At 41.9% G+C, this 17,715-nt stretch overlaps 3 protein-coding genes across 4 annotated transcripts; 1 reads left to right on the top strand and 2 right to left on the bottom strand.

Annotated features, from left to right (window-relative positions):
* Positions 1-12: 12 nt before the first annotated feature.
* Positions 13-4,063, bottom strand: g6pc3 (glucose-6-phosphatase catalytic subunit 3). The gene is made up of 6 exons (XM_056429852.1): positions 3,587-4,063; positions 1,952-2,058; positions 1,782-1,872; positions 1,561-1,679; positions 1,210-1,351; positions 13-1,091 (listed from the first exon to the last, which is right to left on the bottom strand). The coding sequence occupies exons 1-6, from the start codon at positions 3,802-3,804 to the stop codon at positions 749-751; spliced, it is 1,020 nt and encodes a 339-aa protein (XP_056285827.1). The 5' UTR covers positions 3,805-4,063; the 3' UTR covers positions 13-748.
* A 119-nt stretch (positions 4,064-4,182) lies between these two features.
* On the top strand, positions 4,183-10,359 carry lsm12b (LSM12 homolog b). Of its 2 annotated transcripts, XM_056429855.1 has the most exons (6): positions 4,183-4,330; positions 6,259-6,392; positions 7,302-7,411; positions 8,517-8,643; positions 8,736-8,787; positions 9,742-9,828. In XM_056429855.1, exons 1-5 carry the CDS (start codon positions 4,204-4,206, stop codon positions 8,739-8,741), a joined length of 504 nt encoding a protein of 167 aa, XP_056285830.1. In that variant the 5' UTR covers positions 4,183-4,203; the 3' UTR covers positions 8,742-8,787; positions 9,742-9,828. The 2 variants fall into 2 exon arrangements, with proteins under 2 accessions (XP_056285830.1, XP_056285829.1); XM_056429854.1 differs by lacking the exon at positions 8,736-8,787 and having other exon boundaries at positions 4,186-4,330; positions 9,742-10,359.
* Positions 10,360-12,975: 2,616 nt separating this feature from the next.
* Positions 12,976-16,816, bottom strand: tmem101 (transmembrane protein 101). The gene is made up of 4 exons (XM_056429786.1): positions 16,686-16,816; positions 15,513-15,693; positions 14,716-14,862; positions 12,976-14,291 (listed from the first exon to the last, which is right to left on the bottom strand). The coding sequence occupies exons 1-4, from the start codon at positions 16,814-16,816 to the stop codon at positions 13,983-13,985; spliced, it is 768 nt and encodes a 255-aa protein (XP_056285761.1). The 3' UTR covers positions 12,976-13,982.
* Positions 16,817-17,715: the final 899 nt, after the last annotated feature.

The following is a 17,715-nucleotide window of genomic DNA, read 5'->3' as shown; positions in this document are numbered from 1 at the left end:
TATGAGCCCCAGTTTGAGTTTTCTAATTGTTTAATTTGTTGCAAAATATTATTTCATGCTGATGTGCTCAAAATGTAACTCCGCCCATTCTTCACATCAAAGTTTGTTTGCAGGTGTTGGGTCTTCAGCGAAGATACACACAATCTGAGACATTGCCTCGAGTGAAGTGAAGTCACTTGAGTCGGCGTCAGTTGTGGCTAAAGACCGCAAGATTGAAAATTAAAAATAAAATCTGTTGGTGGCGTTGGATGAAGCGAGTTCACCGGACCTCTGGAGCCGCTCCTCTCTGCTGCAGGTCGGGTTGCATTGTGCAAAGGTGGTTAACGGTCACATTACGGTGCTTTACATTTGTGGCAGTCTAGAAAGTCTAAATAAATCCCTCGACTTGAACACGCTTCATGAACGATATTACGATCCTCGGCCATTTATTGAGAACATCTTTTCCGTCTGATTTCAACCTGATGGAAGTCTGAGGGCTAAAACGTCATTAATAAAGTAAGAACAACATGTTTTCCCCCTCGACAGCCTTTTTCTGGTAACATTCAAACGCTAGACCCTGTCACGTATAGTTTTTGAATAATTTCTCTTGTTAAAAAAAAATGCACTTTACCCACAAAAAATATACCGTGGTATTTCACTTATTATTATTGCACTATTTTGATTTTGTGCAAATGTAAAGAGAAAAGTAGGCATTTAAACTCAGGAGGAAGCTTTTATCCTTGGAGAGGTGAAAGACGGAAAACAGTTTCTAGTCCTTCCTCTTTTTGTGCGTGACCATGTGAACCAGTCCAGGCACCAGCACCATGACAATCTGAGGCACCATGACAAACTTGATGAAGAACAGCCCGTAGAAGAGTCCCGGTGGTTGGATCGGGAGCGGCAGACGATTGACGTGGTACAGCCCCATGGACGAAATGGCCAGAGACAAAGCCTGAGGAGCCCAAGGCAGAGACCATCCGCCAGGCTTCCAGTACTGGGCCATCCCCAAACCCAGGAGGGCCCCGCAGTCTCGAGTCAGAGAGGAGAACGGAGCTGTATCCAGACGAATCCACTCCGCATGGCTGCACCATTTCTTAGCCAAAACAATAGACCTGTGGGAGACAAAATATATACATATAACTCTAGGCAAGTTCAATTTACTTCCCCTCACGGAGCTCATTAAGCACTGAATAGAGTCTCGATACACTGAAATGGAATGAAAGCACAAACCAGGAGAGGTCGATCCCGAGCCGCTGCAGCCCGGCATGCAGCATCACGGTGCTGAGCAGCAGGCCGGTGCTGAGGCTGAAGAAGAACAGCAGGGAGCGGCCGTCTGGTACTCTGTGGCTCAGAGCCACCCCGAGGATGAAACCTGACCAAAAGATAGTTAATCAGATGAAATATGCGAATGAAAAAATAGACATTTATGTGCTTTATTAAAAAACATCCGGTTCTTTTTACCTAGTTATGATTGTCCAGGAAATGTACAGCATAAGGTTGTATCAAATGTTTGTATGTATCATTGTACATATAGGGATACCACTCCCATGTTTTAGCTTGTGCATGAAACTGCATTCAGACCTGTGATGGAGCCAGCGACGACCTGGTGCGGGAAATGTGCGAGGATGAAGATCCTGGAGAGTCCAACTGCCAACAGCATCACCAGGTAGAAGAGGTAGGGAGCAGCTGCTAGCGTCACACTGGAGCCACACAGAATGAGTCATGAACCAACACATCCTCGGATTACTTTATCTGGGCTTTCTACAAATATTTTATGATATATTTATTTTTAATGGGCCTACCTGCGACTACGTGAGTAGAGGAATGACCCCAGTGCGGACACCACGACCCACCAGACTGCTGCCGTCACCATCGCATGTCCCGACGGACTGCCTGAGAGACAGACGGAGACTTTAGAGCTCCGACTGCGCCGTGAAATAAGCGTACCGATATGTCTTCAAGGGTTTCTCACCTGGTCCGGTTTCACAGGTAGAGGAAAACTGTTGAACGTGGGGGGGCTTGTTGATAAACAGACGCGATTCACCGATCCACCAGTATGGCCTTTCTCCAAAGAGCATCCTGGGAAAAATGTAATAATAGATAATAAACAATAATGTCCACCAGTCCATTTCCACCTCCTCCATCAGAGTGAATAACAACATTACCGAAGGTAGTCTTTGCATCTTAACAGTTTCTTTACACCTCACATTTATCTCGTACCATCTGGTATGTGAAATATGCATTAAACCCTATACACCCTTACCACCTTAATTTAGAAATATATATATATACACTACCGGTCAGAAGTTTTAGAACACCTCAATTTATCCAATTTTTTTTTTTAAATGTACAAAGTTTATTTCTCAATGAACTCTGAAATTAAATCATACAACACATATATAATTGGAGATAAAAAGTAAATCATGGAATCGTTTTGTTTCACAAAATGTAATCTAAAATGTTTGACACCTTTTGCAGATATAACAAACTTGTGGCATTCTTTCTACAATGGAAATCAAATATTGTTCATAAAGTTCTTCCCGACACTGTTGCACAAGTTCCCACATGTGTGTTGCACTTGTCGGTTGCTTTTACTTGTTCCCTGAAAAGGCCTTTTTGTAGAACTCTGAAATTTACATTGTTTTTCAGTTTTTGGGTTTTTGCCGCTTACCTTTGTACCATTTCAGGTTATTCACTGGACTTGAACTGCTTACATTTCAATAAAAACTGGAAAAATGGGGGTGATCTATAACTTTTGACCGGTCGTGTATATATTTGGTTTTCTACACCTCCCTCTAGGAATCATAAACCTATAATATCCCCTAACTTGTTTGCCTTTATCTCATATTTCATTATTTCGTGGTATATAAAAATACAAAAAATGTCATCGTCACAACTCTTAATTATCTTTTTGGCAAGTTATCATCATCCTTATTTCCATCTACTTCTATATGTGCTGGTGTTCAATACAAATGTGCATCTATTCCTGGGGTAGAATCATATTTCATATTTCATATGTTTCAAGATCTGCACAAGAGCATTCCAGTTGTATTCTGATTGTTTTAAGCTCTGATATCTATTTCGGACTATATTAATGATAATGACAGAAGTGTTTGTACAAATCAGTACACACAGTACACAATGAAAATAGTGGATAATATTGTTTTAACAACGCCTACCACATTCAGCATGTGGGTCCCTGAATCCATCTTTATTGTGATAAGTTATCAATGTTGACAGTTTTTTAATTTAATTTCAGTCGCTGATGAAATTACACGACTAGTAACCATTCCACAGTACTGTATATAAACGGTTCCGCTCGTAGCTGTTTCACGTCGGACAGTACACACTGCCGGACTGCGTTTACTTTCCAGAAGCTGCAACGTCAACTGAACCAAATCTATATATACATATTTTTGAAATCCAACTTCATTGTTGCATATACAAACATGAACAATAGAAGACTATAGTTGCCTTGTTATCTCACTGACATTGACTCATCTGAATGTCAACAGCACGTTAAGCGTCACGCTAACATGCTAATATATTAGAGAGTAAAAGCGACACGTTAAACCCCTGTTGGCTAAAGTACTTATTTCAGCCTTACCATTTAACCACCAAGTTTAACCACTCCGATACGGATGCTATCCAGAGCACCGCGATTCCAGTTCGTTTGCTGATGAAGTATGTGAAAGGGAAGAGGAGCAGAAAGGCTGCTTTAGGATCTCCAATATGAGTGACAGTGAGCCACATTTGTGCATGACTTATCGTCGTCTGCTGCAGACGTTCAGCAATCCAGATGCCCTGGGTGTGAACGGCCTCCATGCTCGCGTCCTCACCCAAAACATAGACTGGATGTTGGAGAAAAATCAAAACGGAATCCTGATGATTCTGTTCCTCAGGAAGTGCTGCAGCAAGGCATGTAGTACCGTCGCTTCTCCAGCAGGGAGAGCCCTTTGAATGAAGAGCGGTTAAATCCTGTTGAATGGGAGACAAGGCCACAGCTTTATACTTCGATGAATTAGCTCAACGATATGTACATGTTATAGACGATTAAAGCGCGAGGTGGAATATTTAGTGATACAACACTGTCACATGGATAAAGTTCGTCGTATTATAATAAATGACCACGACGCGACGTAGGTGGACACGCCCAGGTTTCCTCTCCATACGACATCGCGTCGTTTTACGTGAGGCAGGCGCTCCGGTTTCCTGGCGGAGAAGATGGCGGCTCCTGGACCGGGGGAGTATTTCAGCGTCGGGAGCCATGTCTCTTGCCTCACCTGCTTGGGCCAACGTCTGCAAGGAGAAGTGGTCGCCTTCGACTACCAGTCAAAGATGTTAACTCTGAGTATCCTTCGTTTGTTTCGAGCCGCGGGGCGGCTGGCTGGCCTGCCCGGCTGCAAGGGCCTGTAAGGGTAACCGAAAATGTGTCAAATAGTGATCCGCGCAGGCGTAATTGGTGCTCGCCGAGTTGTACATCTTTGTCCGTTTTTAATGTTTTCCTTCGTGAGGTAGTCGCCGATCCTCGGTGTATCTGTTGAGAAGACACCGTCGATGTGACCGGGTCATCCCCGCGGCTTCGCGTAACGCGCCGGGAAGAGCATGTGTTGTGAATCCACTCATTGTATTGCCAGACTCCAACATGGATCACTATCTGGCAACGGAGCCCTCCGTAAGGCATCATGGCTGTTTGCTCTCAACAGGCACAAACCGTTGCTAGTTAGCGAGCTAACTGACATTCGGAGCATCTCGCGCTCCGGCTCGCGCGCACACCCCGTTCCCCTCGCGTAGTCCGCGATGTCGAGTTTTTAAATCATTTTTTATAAAAACAGTAACTGTTTCTTTCCTATCGGCAGCGACGAACTGACGCCTGAGTTTCCCTTCCACGCTACAATGAAGTTGCAGTTGGCTTAGCTAACGTGCTAACTGTCGGTCAACCGCCGCTACTGGCTCAATTAATGGTATTAGCATTCCCGAGTTTATCAGCTGGGCTTCTTCCCCCCCACACGCATACACCTCCCGTCCGACCCCGAAGACATTGTGTATTTGTGAGTGAATTATCCCACAGATCTGTTTTATCTCCACAAAATTAAAGTGTCGCCGGTATCATGAGTTCATCAACCACCACCGTTAGCTTGCTGATGAGCACGTCTACACCCATTCATAGGTGTGTGTGAGATGCACATTATTTAGGTTGCCTCCCGTATCAGCTCATGACTTTTATTTATTTACGTGTTCTGGGTTAGTTGTCGAGCTGTGGGGGCGAAACGCCCAAAATGAATGGAGTTGATACGGAGCGGAGCTTTGACAGTTGGCATCACGGGCCTTTTGGTATGTTTGACACTTCGGTGGCGTCCAACATAAACTGAAGTAATATCTCAGTTAAATGTGTTTTTTAGCGACGCCATCTGAGTCTAAACCCTGGAAATGTACATGAGGCCTTTTTCTTTTTACAGAGCTTAAATATAATCTTATTATGGAGCTAAGAATGAAACTAAAAACTGACTGCTATTGAAAGTGTGAGTAGTTTACGTTTACAACGTAGGTCATCGCGCTGTCACGGGGATAAAGAGTCAAATACTGTCTTACCCATGTCTCTCTTTATTTGATCAATGGGCTCGAAAATAATAATTAAAATAGTGCTTAAAAAACAAATGCAATATATGACTAACATGTAGAAAGCCTGCTGTGCATCTCACTCCTGATGAGCAGTTCCTGTATCACTGACAGGGCAGGTGGTGTCGGCCCTGTTCTGTCAAGATATCTGTAAACCACAGGTCCGTGTTAAGATCTTGTTGTATTGTACACCCTTGTATGTATATATTTCTGTATATGTTTTTTCCACTCCAACATTTCACGCTCGGAAAACGACGGGCCAAGGTGTATCTTGAGTTATCATAAATCAGGCATTGTGTTATAAATTTAGCTGTTTAATTGACACAAAATAAAATGAATTTAGTGGGCTTTGCAGCAAAGAAAGTCGCTTAAAATCCCAAAGTGAATACTTGCTCATGTGCATTAGCTGTCCACTATTTTATGGCCTTTCTTACAATTCTTCATTCATTCTTCTCTGATAACTATAGGTGGCAGCACTGCCTGAGCCTCTGTAACTGGCACTACCTCTCACTGTCAGTCGGCCAGTGTTCTCTGCATCATAAGCTCCTCTGTGCAATCTTAACCGATGTTCAGGTTCACGAGGGGTCAGGATGTAATGTTTTGTCTCTGTTTTGATGTATCGTCATGAAGTTGTGTGCCTTGACTTTAGTTCTTTCCAAGAATGTGCTTCCTCCAGCGGCAAGCCAAACCTCAATGACGTCATCCTGATCAACTTAGCCTATGTTTCTGATGTGGACATAATTAATGACCGCACTGAGACTCCACCCCCACTAGCATCACTGAATGTTAGCAAGGTACGTCTTTTTCTCTTATGTAATAAGTATCCGTGTGTCAGAGCCAGATGAATCTGAAGCTATGTACTATAAGGGACTGTGAGGTTGAACTTAAACGAGTGAAACTAAAAACTCACCATTTACACTGAGCTGTGACTCAAATTCGGGTCTGGATCTCTTTTAAAATATTTGGCACATGCAGACTGGTCCATCACGGGATCTGTCGGCCTCAAATGACCAAATTAAATGGTGCATTCAGGGGATTTTTGTCAACTTGAAAGTAAAAAAAATTAATAATAAAAATCCCGCTCCATCACTTTACAGTTTTCTCAAACAGCCAGCCAAGTGGGGGTTTGTGATTTGTCAGCCGAACACTTGATGTACAACTTGTAGATGTATAACAAAACAAATCTAGAGAAGTAGTACGTAGTGTACCTGGTAATATGATGCAGTTACTTAATACTTAGTGTATCAAAGAGGTTATAAGTTTCTAGGTCATAATAAGGCTGGGAAAGTGTTATGACCTATTTGGTTTAGAAATACGAGCTACTTTATGAATTGGTACACAACATTAGTCGAACTTATTTTTTGTGTAAAGTACACCTCTATGTATTCAAGGTGTTTAATACATGAGTAAAGCTTTGTGAAGCTCTAATCCCTGTCTTCCTACATGAATAATTCTGTCGTCAAATATGTGAACTGTAAACCTATATTGTTGAACCTAATAAAACGTCACTTTATGCAGAAATTGGATTTAGAAAACGCGATCTAGAGTCCTCTGTAGAGCAACGGTTTCACCAATATCTCCTTAACTAAAACATGGCAGAATACGCATTTGGAAACTGTTGTGTTCTTATTGCGGTGAAAAATAAAAAGCCGATCGTCGTTCCAAGCTGTTGAATAATGTTCATGTCTTTTGTCTCTCCGCAGCTTGCCACTCGAGCACGGACAGAAAAGGAGGACAAGCTGTCCCAAGCCTATGCAATCAGTGCTGGGGTTTCTGTGGAGGGCCAACAGCTATTCCAGACTATTCACAAAACGTAAGCATCCTGTTGGTCAGTCAGTGGTCGGCTGCTCCAAAGCATCAGCACAGTGTGTCCCACAGTTATAGATGCGTGTGTTAAGATGAAATGGTGCAGATATTTAGGTATTTCATGCCATCTGTAATTTGCTTACTTCACCTTTTTAAAGCTACCTGAAGCCGTCGCGTACAGATTACATTTCTGATAGAGACACGATGTCTCTGAAAGGAACCAACGGGCTTAAAACTGACAGCGGTGATTATGGTTCGCCATGTGATCGTGACCCTGCCGCTAGACCCGGGTTCATAGTCGGGTCATCCCAAGACTACAACACAGTCCAAACAAAAACACATTTAACAACTCTAAAGTAGCTAATGAAATATGTTCTAGAGGGGAATGAAAATGCATTCACTCTAAGAAGTCCTGTCTACTTTCCCCAATATTTGACCTTGAACAATTGATAATTTTGAAGCAAATCTGCAGCAACTAATACTTATTTACTTACCCTCACATTTCCTCCACTTCTAACTAAATTTCTCCCCACTTCCTGGATTAGTCCATTGGTGATTTGTGTGTAGGATGTAAAGAGTAATCAGTATGTGTCGGTAGAAACGAGGCCTTGAACTCGCCTGGTTTATTGTATGTCAATCCAGCTAGAAAGTCACATTTAACATATATAGATATATAATTGTTCAACGGGGAGTTTTGGGTGACGAGCTGATTCCAGACCAGTTTAAATGAAACAAATGTTTGCCTTTTTTAATCACACGGTCTTGGGGTTTTCCCTACTATGGAACTTTATTGCAATTAATTAGTCTTAGTTCTTTATGCCATCATAATCTTTCTACCACTCAAACGTTTTGTTAAGTCGAATATTTAAGGGTCATGTGACCAACAAGCTTAACTATTACAGATAGTTTCCCTCTGCCCCCTCGTGATTCATTTCCTGACCGCTTAACTTAGTCGTTAAGCCATATTCATCCATGCCATCTTATTAGTGCGTTTTCTGAGGAAAAGGAGAAGTAAATATGCGGACATGTATGACAATCACTATGTTGCATTGTTTGCTTCAACAAAACCTTTTTTGAATCGAAGATGAGATGATGTTTGCTTCTCTTTGCAGCATCAAAGACTGTAAATGGCAGGAGAAGAACATTATTGTGATGGACGACGTCGTTATCTCGCCGCCTTACCAGGTTGAGAACTGCAAAGGCAAAGAGGGAAGCGCTTTAAGTCATGTACGCAAAATAGTAAGTATGCTTTATAGCTCTACAATATTTCACACGCACCTGTAGCCAGACAGCAAACGCATTCAAATGCACCTTTCACGTCACTGCATCAGGAATAACTCAGACATGGCAGAAGAAGAACTTAAGAGACCATTTGGCTGCATTGTGAGTCAATTCACTTTTATACTTAAAGTACATTTTCTTGATGTTATATACTTTACGTGGGCGGCTGTAGCTGAGGGTTATGGGGGTCGTCCTGCAACCCCAAGGTCGTCGGTTCGATCCCCGCACTCCCCGTTAGTTGCGAGTCGAAGTGTCCATGAGCAAGGCACTGAACCCCCAGTTGCTCCCCGGTCGCATCACTGCTCCTTAATAACTCAGGATGGGTTAAATGCAGAGAACACATTTCGTTGCCTGTGTACCTCGTACTCTGCAATGACAAAAGATTGAATCCAATTTAAGTTAAGTCAGCTTTTTAATGCACGACTTTTACTTGTAACCGATTCATATGGTGTTGTACTTTTACTTCAGTACAAGATCGTGCTACTTCCTCAGCACTGGTATCAATCGATGACCCTGGATCTTTCCTGATCCTCATTTATTTAGTTTTTAAACAAAGCAAATGGGACGAGTTCATTTTGGAACCGCTAAATTATCCTTTTCCTAGAGGTTTTGGACACTATGCACCTTACCCGCGACCTTGAGCATAAAAACTATCCGTGTTCCTGCTCCGCACACACACTGAAAGCACCGTGACGAGCTTGAGTTGGACACGCACACACGCACACACACACACACACACACACACACTCACTGTGCCGCTCCACACTGGCTTGTCAAGTTGACTGGATGCCATCAATGCCCACTGCGACTGTCACGATATCCGATGTTCACTCTGATGTTACTGTGGGCAAAATAATTCAGGATAACTATAACTAGACTACAATATGTTTACAACATTATCATGTGTATCAACATATCATCTAATTTTTAAATATGACCGTTATAAGTTAACATTTTAACTTCACTGTGTTGCTCCGAGTACGATGACAGCCTGAGACGTGACTTTTCCCAAAATCGGTGTCCATTTTTTAAAATGTTGTGGTTTGGTTCTTGCAGGTTGAGAAACATTTTAGAGACGTGGAAAGTCAGAAGACCATGCAACGTTCACAAGCACAGCAAACACAGAAGGACTCCACTTTATCTTCTTGAGTTGGCAGCGCGGGTCGACCAGGGAAGGCGACGCCGGTGGTTTTGTTCCCACTGCCAGACGAAGTCGGCATTCCTTGTCCTCAGTCCGAGACCACAAGGAGGAGCGCTGAGGGCCCTGGATCCAGAAGATCAAAATACCATTAAATGAAAAAGACAAAAAAGAAAGAGGAAAGATTAAATCTTAAATTAGACTTTATAAAGAATAATTTAAACATGAACCATAAAGCAACCATAGTTTTCCTTAACTAACTTCATTCTGCCCCTCCTTCCTCTTCTTCCTTCTCCTCCTCCTCCTCCTGTCCCTGAAGCCTTTTCTTTTTCCGCCCTCCTTCCTTTGCCTTCAGTTCCATTTCAAAAAGAGAAAACTCGAGCAGTCAGAAAGGCTTGTTAGCTTTATTTTCTGTCATTGTTTCCTTTTTTGCTGTATCCATGTTCTACTGTCTGTATTTTCTGTATTTTAAACAAAATGTGACTTGAAACGCCACACTTTAAGGACATTTTCTAAAATAAAAGTAACAAAAATTCTGACTGTAATACAGTAATTTTCAACAACTTTTTGAAGGACTCTCTTAAAAAAACCGATTTCCACCAACGTGTTTTGAAAATATTTGTTTCAGTGGTGCATCTCTACGGGTAACACGTTAATACGCTCGGCATGTTTGTAACTTCAGGGCGACGGCTCGAGCTGCCGCCGTGCCCACGTATCTGAGCGGATGAGGTTTTAAACACTCGGGTTTCTTTTCAGGCCCGAGAGCGACGCTTCCACGTCGTTACAGGGAACTGGAACTAAAGAGTTATTACGCGTCTTAATCCTCTGGATTCTTAAATGCTGCTTGATGATATTTGCTGCTTTAAATCTTATCGATGGAGTTCAGGAGGTTAACTTGATGCTGCTCTTTGAGCTTGATTTGTGTGGACCTACTGCCTAAAAACTGATTTGTATGCTTTTGGGTGGCTTTGCAGGTCGTTTTTCGGTCAACTGGTGTCGTTTTATGGTTGATTGTTCACTGGTAACTTGATTATAGTCAATCTGCACTATTAGTCATTATTATTATATAATCTTCAGATTATTTTCTGGACTGGCTTGTTCTGTAAAAATGTCAGATCAATAGTTTAAAATGTATATTTTTGTTTAACAAAAGGTACAAAATCCTCCAAATATGCAGTATTCTTTTCGTGAAAACATGCACATAGTCACATTTCAGGGGCTGTTCCTGAGAATCTTGAGTTGAACATTACTATTGATCGATTATTTGATTTTATATATGTGATCACCTTCGCCTGATAGAATGCAAAGATATTACATCTTGTGTTTTACATTCTGAATGGTGAAATGTGATTCCCTCTCCAACATGTAGCGTGGTGAAATATCAAGAAAAGGTAACTGCTTCCATTTATTCAACTTTTTTTTCCTTAGACAGCATCATGCAGCCTGAGAGAAGCCGATGTAAATCCTTACTTTAGGAAAGGATCCAAAATTGACCAGATATGGTTACGTTTTGAGATGATCCGTTTAAGCCCATAATCCTTCTCTAATCAGGAATACCAATGCCTGGTTATAGGGTTTATGGAAATTTCATCAATATCAGGTTGTTTTGGTAGGAAGAAGATATGACCGGAGTGATCCTGTCCGTTCGGACAGGATCATGATGCACCTTGTGATGCTCCTGCTGCCTCTTCCTCCTCTTCCTCCTCACACTGAAGAGGTGTCCCAGCCACTGCCTGTGCTGCGTGTCCTCCGACCTGGTGGACTGCCGGTCTCGTGGTTTGGTCCAGGTCCCTCCCAGAGTCCCCCACGGCACCTGGCTGCTGGGCCTGAGTGGGAACCAGCTGACCGAGGGGCCTCGGTCTCTGATGCTCCTGATGACCAACAGCCTCCACTCTGCAGCCGCAGGTACCAACAGGAAGTGCATTTAATGTCATTAGACCGGTGGTGGAACCCAATTGTATATTTCAGAAAACTACTAAAGCGAGAATACAATGTAATAAGTGGCAACTAAATGTAGGCTACTTGAATTACAACAGTACAAGCAGTCACAATACAGAAATAAAATGGCCAATGCAAGTGTTGCATTACTATTTATTTCATGATTTATATTTAGTTATTGGTTCATTTATTTAATAATGCAGCTTGGGGGTTGAAATGAATTGTAATTAATTATACTTGTAAGTATACTAAAAGTTTAATCTATAAAAAGAAAACATTTTCTATTCCAGTTTAAGTTTATCTTCAATCAAAACCACAGAACAAGACATACATCTAGGTGGAGTTATGGATTCAGACCGTAACCAGGTCAGTCATATTAAGACAATCACGAAATCGGCTACTATCACCTAAAGAAGATATCAACGGTTAGAGGATTTATCTGAACAGGATTTGGAGACACGTGTCCATGTCTTCAGTAGACTTGACTACTGAAATGGGGCGTTCAACGGTCTCTGTAAAAAGTCAGTCAGAAAGCTGCAGCTCGAGTCCTCAAGTGGATCACGTTGGCCTGGTCTGTCTGTACAGACAGTTTCTCTGCTCCACATATCTGGAACAAGGTCCCTGAAAGCTGCAGGTCTTCTGAGACCCTCAGAGACCCTCAGCTCCTTTAAATCCAGATTGAAGACTTGCTTGGTGTTTTCTTTAATTGAACAAGATTCAAGGATATCAACCGATTTCTGCATCTCACTACTGCATTTTATTTATTTCACTGCTCTGCAACCTTTATTCTATTTCTTGCTTTTTGACCGTTTGTGCTGCTTCTCGGCAACATCACACGGATCGAGCCGCGGGCTCTCGTTCCACTGCGGATCCTGATCCTGATCGGGCTCCAGGGGAACCAGCTGGAGCTCATCAGGTTCAAGACCTTCCTGAAGCTCCAGACCACCTCCAGATGACCTTCAACCCCTGGAGCTGCATTTTGTCCTCAGCAAGATCCGCCACATGTGACGTCTGCACGCGGACGACTACCAGGACACCCCGGTGATCGGCACCCCGGTTCAAGCGGACCAGAACCTCGGCTCGAACAAGCCGACTGCAGGTGATGCAGAACCGGAGACGAGAACAATGAAGCCTCGTGTGGAGTCGACCACACCGTCATGTTCCATTCTGCACATGTGGTCCGACTTTCGAGGAAATGAGTCACTGGCCCAAAACAAAGTTTATTCCAGTTTTATTTAACAAGCTGGAAAACACAATCTTGTAAAGATACCATAGTTTGCCATTTAAATGTCATGGATGTTTTTATCTGACTTATTTATGACATATCCTTATCATAGTGTGGCATACAAAAAATATATATAAATGTCGACGAAAGTCACAAGTCAGTCGAGTATGCTATAAAAGATTTTATAAGTGTCATGAGTCTGATGATGGCCGTCGGGTGATTGACGTTAAGTACATGACCACAGATGCAAAGTCGTACGCATCGAGTGGCGGGAATGCTTGTAACTTCTTTCCCGTTTCTCCACCAAATGAATGTATATATGGGACCACTAAATATTGGGCTGAATGGCAAAACAAATTTACCCAGTAACTGATCAGGAAAATACATTTGTTGACTTGGCATGTGATTGGAGGTCAAAGGTCCTGCACAGCTTGAAGTGACTGTACTTCCATTGCCATACTCACATATGTTCATAATCATTGTTTTCCGAGCAGTAAATGTTCTTTAAATTGAGAGAAATTCACAAATGTACTATAGCACAAAATGCCAAAAGTTAATTGTTAAGCTTCTCTTTATTTGCAAAAGATTTAAACCACATACCGTGCAACATTATACCCATTTAAGACTGTTTTGGAGTAGACGGTATATTCTCTGTAGACAAACGGTATCAATACTTAACATCAGCCTCCTGTTGCAGAGCCTCAGATACAAAAATGTAATCATGAATTTAAATACATTATTAAATTGCAAATAAAAGGAAGCGTGTGTTTTTTCCTTTCTCTTTTTCTTGCAAAAGCAAAAAAGATACCAACTGGTGCGCAAATACAATCGACGGCGCTTACATCCAACAGTCTCAAGCCTGGAGTGTTTGAATCCTGAGGTCACTGAGCGACGGCAGCTTTGAGGACAAAGTCCGGCTCTGGCGCCGAGGCCGACGACCGCATCCTGCGCAGACACCTCGGTCTGTAAAGTTTGCCCCGTGGGAGCCCGGAGGGTTCAACCGTCAGTGGCCAGGATCAGCACGGCGCCGAAGATGCCCACGTTGTGTCCAATCAGCTTCATCTGGTTCCAGAACTCCACCTTGCGAGTGTGGTGCCAGTAGCCCAGATTGCCGTCGATGAGCAGGATCACCAAGGGCAGGGTGGTGGCCAGGATCTGTGCGGCCAGGCGGACGTAGTAGCCAGAGATGAAGGCCAGAGCCAGCACCCCAAACAGCACCTGCAGCAGGATCAGAGTGACCTCTCCTCCCACGATGTGGTTCAGATAGGCCTGCTGGTCCTCTTTGCTGTGCTGGAGGGAGTACACCTAGTGGAGGAGAGTGGTACTGCGTTATTTTAAATGACATTTTAACAGCTTCTCTTTTGCAGGAATAAAGTGATTGCTGTCATATTCTCATCAAAATAAGTTGTGTGGTTTGTACATATTGATCTCAAGTAGGTATTTCACAAAATCAGTGAATGAGCTGGAACTAGAGAATGTTTGGTGTTTTTGAAATGAAATACATATATTTTCTGTCAATCAACTAATTGATTAATCTGGTTCTTAGCATTGTAATGCAAGGTTCGCACATTTTCTGAACAAAATGCATTTAATTACTATTTAGATAAGCGCTCCAGGTCAGCTAATAAAATGTCTGCTATGACTTTGTTCCTGTGGTCAGAATGTCTTTGCGAGTCCGTCCGCATGCAAATACAAAGCAATATGTAAATAAAGCGGACGCGGTTCTTACCATGCAGATGAGGTAAACTCCCAGGAAAACCTGTCCTGTGGACTGCAGGGACCTGCTGCGAGGTTTCTGTCTGTACACCTCCCCCGCCCCGCTGGCCAGAACCAGAAAGCCTCCAATGATGGCCAGCGCTCTGGAATACATTCGTACCTGCAGGGCAACAACGTTCAGGCTGTAATAACCTACAACATGCTTCCGGCTACAATGTCAATCTATAACCAGTGTTTCAGGGACCACTATATCGAGTTATAGCCTGGTTCTTTTAAAATTCAGAACTGGATTTGAATTGAATAGTGTCACAAGACTAAATAATATTTCTGGAGCATCAACAAATGTTAATAATCATGGAAAACTATAACAGTTCAACCACATACAGACAGCTCTTGTTTTAGCTTGTGGACCCGATAGTTGTGTGGCGCTTAGACTTAATTAAAGGGATTACAATGATGACAAAGGGGGCTCCATAGTCTTCAACCATGTCCATCACAGTGCATGTGGTTCCATTTCAACAGTCACAATAAAATCCCTGGACACACAAACAGGAACACTGAAGAAGTATTTGAGAGAAGTAACTGAACAACATCACATCGTAATTAACTAAACCATACTTTATGGAAAAAAGAAGAAAAAAACATGACTTTAGGCCCACTGATCAGACATCGTCATCCAGAAGTCTCGTTATTTAAAGTTCAACTGGTGTATAACAACAACAACAACCGGGTGTAGTTATCAGAAGGCAGCACACAGGGAACTTCCTGAACATCAGCTTTTTGTCCTGTAAAGCACAGAAGGCGACTCACCTTCAGCCAGTCCCCGTAGTGCACCTGTCCTCCAACATATGCTGCGTAAGTGCTGACGGCCAGTTGTACGGCAGAGGCCATCGCAAACCACCTCCTCTTCACCCCGAAGGACATGAAGCTGGCGCACAGCACTGCAGCCCCCATGTCCACGTACAGGTATGGCACATGGATGTCGGGCTTCCTGGAGATGACAATGAATGAAAATAAATGTTAGATTAAATGTATCAGCTACTGCTTTATTATTAATCTATATGTGTCCGTCAGTCTGCCCCAGGGCAGCTGTGGCTACTGATGTAGCTTACCACCACCGGTATGACTGTGTGTGTGTGTGTATGACTCCTGGACTCTGGACTCTGTATGCGACTTCGGGTATTTAGAGAAGCGCAATATAAAATTGAAGGTTATTATTATTATTACATAACTGATTGAGTATACATATATTGATGATTGAGTAGTAGAGGGGTAGCTGTGTATTGCGTTAACATGTTTCTGCAGCAACGACTGAAAATATTCATACTGTACTTTTGGTTATCGATTCATCCGTCAACCGTTGTGATAACTAAATTAGTCTGATCAATCCATTTCAATTAATGTTTTCATTGATCATCTTTATTAAATAATTGTGTCAAGTCCACTTGAATAAAATGATTTGTAAGATTACAGTTTTTTGCCTATGAAACAAATAATATATATATATATACATTAACATTCATGTATTAATGTAAAAATACCCAATTAATAACAAACTAAGGAAACTATTATGTGTACCCTTTCAGCACACCAACTAAAATCATCTTGCTTCAAAAAGCACTAATATAGAGGAAAGATAAAGCCAAAAATAGAGGCAGCCAGGTGTGACAAAGGGTGGAGACACTTTCTTTAACGTTGCAGTAATTACAGGATGATTCAGAGAGGTGTGGTTGTCTAACTGTAAGTTAGTACCAACCCACCACAGACTCACACAATAATACAAGCCACCATTCATTAACCTCACCAACAGAAAAGAAAAGTGCACTGTTCAGCTGAAAATTACAGACGTGGCTAAATATACCACGTGGTTTTTATTTAAACAACTCCATGTGGCTTAAAAACCTTCTGCTTGAGGAAATACACCCCATGTTAGCGCGCTGCCATTAGCCGTTTCCCGCGGCTCGGTTCGCTCACTCTTCTCACCTTTTTGAGTCCGCTCGCTCAGCAAACAGCATCAACATGCTGAAGCAGTTCCAAAATCCAAACCGGGTCAAAATAAACGCTCCCAGCTGGCTGAGAAACCTTAAAATCTGCTTTCTGCTGGGAGCCGCCATTGCTGCTGCTGCGAGTTTATCTGCCACCGAGCGTCAGTCAAACGACTTCCGGCCGAAAATACACGGATGCATTTCGAAATAAAAGCACACGATGTTCATGTGTATAGAACGTGGCTTAAATTCACACACGAATGCTCTTATTCTGAAAGTCCTCCTATTGGCTGATGGGACCGAGTGGACTGGACAGTAACAGGGTCAGTACAAAGAGTGTCGCGTTAACGGAAGTTTAAAATGCTTGTTTGTGATTCACGTATACTTAGTTTAGGAGGAAGAGGAGGGCAGTGAGAGGCTAATTGGTCAAAAACAGCATCTTTTTCATGACATCGCTTTGTGCACAATTTGCGGACAATTCAGCAGCCAATCAATGTGCTCTGTTACATTTCAGACTAACACTAAATATAAATACTGCTGATGGTCAGAAGTTGGTTGGAATGAGTTTCTCCACAAGAAGCACCGTTTTAAATATGGTTGTTGTTGTTGTTGTTGTTATACCACAGATACCACATACGTTTCTTGGAAATATCAATGTTAATGAATCAATATCACTGTTATTGGATCAATATCACTGTTATTAGATCAATATCCCACTTATTGGATCAATCACAAACATCCCCGAATATAATCTAAAGTAATAAAGTAATTAAAAAATAAAAAGTAATAAAAGTAATAAAAAAATAAGTAATATGAAAATGAGAAGAAAAAAAAAAAAAAAAAGTAGTAAAAAGTAATAAAAGTAAAAAAGTAATAAAAAGTGATAAAATAACAAAAAATAAAAGTAATGAAAAGTAATAAAAAGTAATTAAAAAATAAGTAATACAGTAATAAAGTAATTACAATTAAAAATGAGTAATACAAAGTATTAAAGTAATTCAAAGTAATAAAGTAATTACAAGTAATAA

Source organism: Pseudoliparis swirei, chromosome 13, assembly GCF_029220125.1.
Source record: "Pseudoliparis swirei isolate HS2019 ecotype Mariana Trench chromosome 13, NWPU_hadal_v1, whole genome shotgun sequence".
In the NCBI taxonomy this organism is placed as follows: domain Eukaryota; kingdom Metazoa; phylum Chordata; class Actinopteri; order Perciformes; family Liparidae; genus Pseudoliparis; species Pseudoliparis swirei.
This window is presented reverse-complemented; position numbering and strand designations above follow the sequence as displayed.

Coding starts and splice junctions, on each gene's coding strand:
- tmem101 (XM_056429786.1), bottom strand. CDS start 16,816: ATGGCGGCTCCCAGCAGAAAGCAGATTTTAAGGTTTCTCAGCCAGCTG. Junction 15,694..16,685: donor GAGCGAGCGGACTCAAAAAG/GTGAGAAGAGTG, acceptor TGTCATCTCCAG/GAAGCCCGACATCCATGTGC. Junction 14,292..14,715: donor GAGTTTACCTCATCTGCATG/GTAAGAACCGCG, acceptor CTCCTCCACTAG/GTGTACTCCCTCCAGCACAG.
- lsm12b (XM_056429854.1), top strand. CDS start 4,204: ATGGCGGCTCCTGGACCGGGGGAGTATTTCAGCGTCGGGAGCCATGTC. Junction 4,331..6,258: donor GTCAAAGATGTTAACTCTGA/GTATCCTTCGTT, acceptor GTTCTTTCCAAG/AATGTGCTTCCTCCAGCGGC. Junction 6,393..7,301: donor CATCACTGAATGTTAGCAAG/GTACGTCTTTTT, acceptor GTCTCTCCGCAG/CTTGCCACTCGAGCACGGAC.
- g6pc3 (XM_056429852.1), bottom strand. CDS start 3,804: ATGGAGGCCGTTCACACCCAGGGCATCTGGATTGCTGAACGTCTGCAG. Junction 2,059..3,586: donor TTAAACTTGGTGGTTAAATG/GTAAGGCTGAAA, acceptor CATTTTTCCCAG/GATGCTCTTTGGAGAAAGGC. Junction 1,352..1,560: donor CGTCGCTGGCTCCATCACAG/GTCTGAATGCAG, acceptor TCTTTTGGTCAG/GTTTCATCCTCGGGGTGGCT.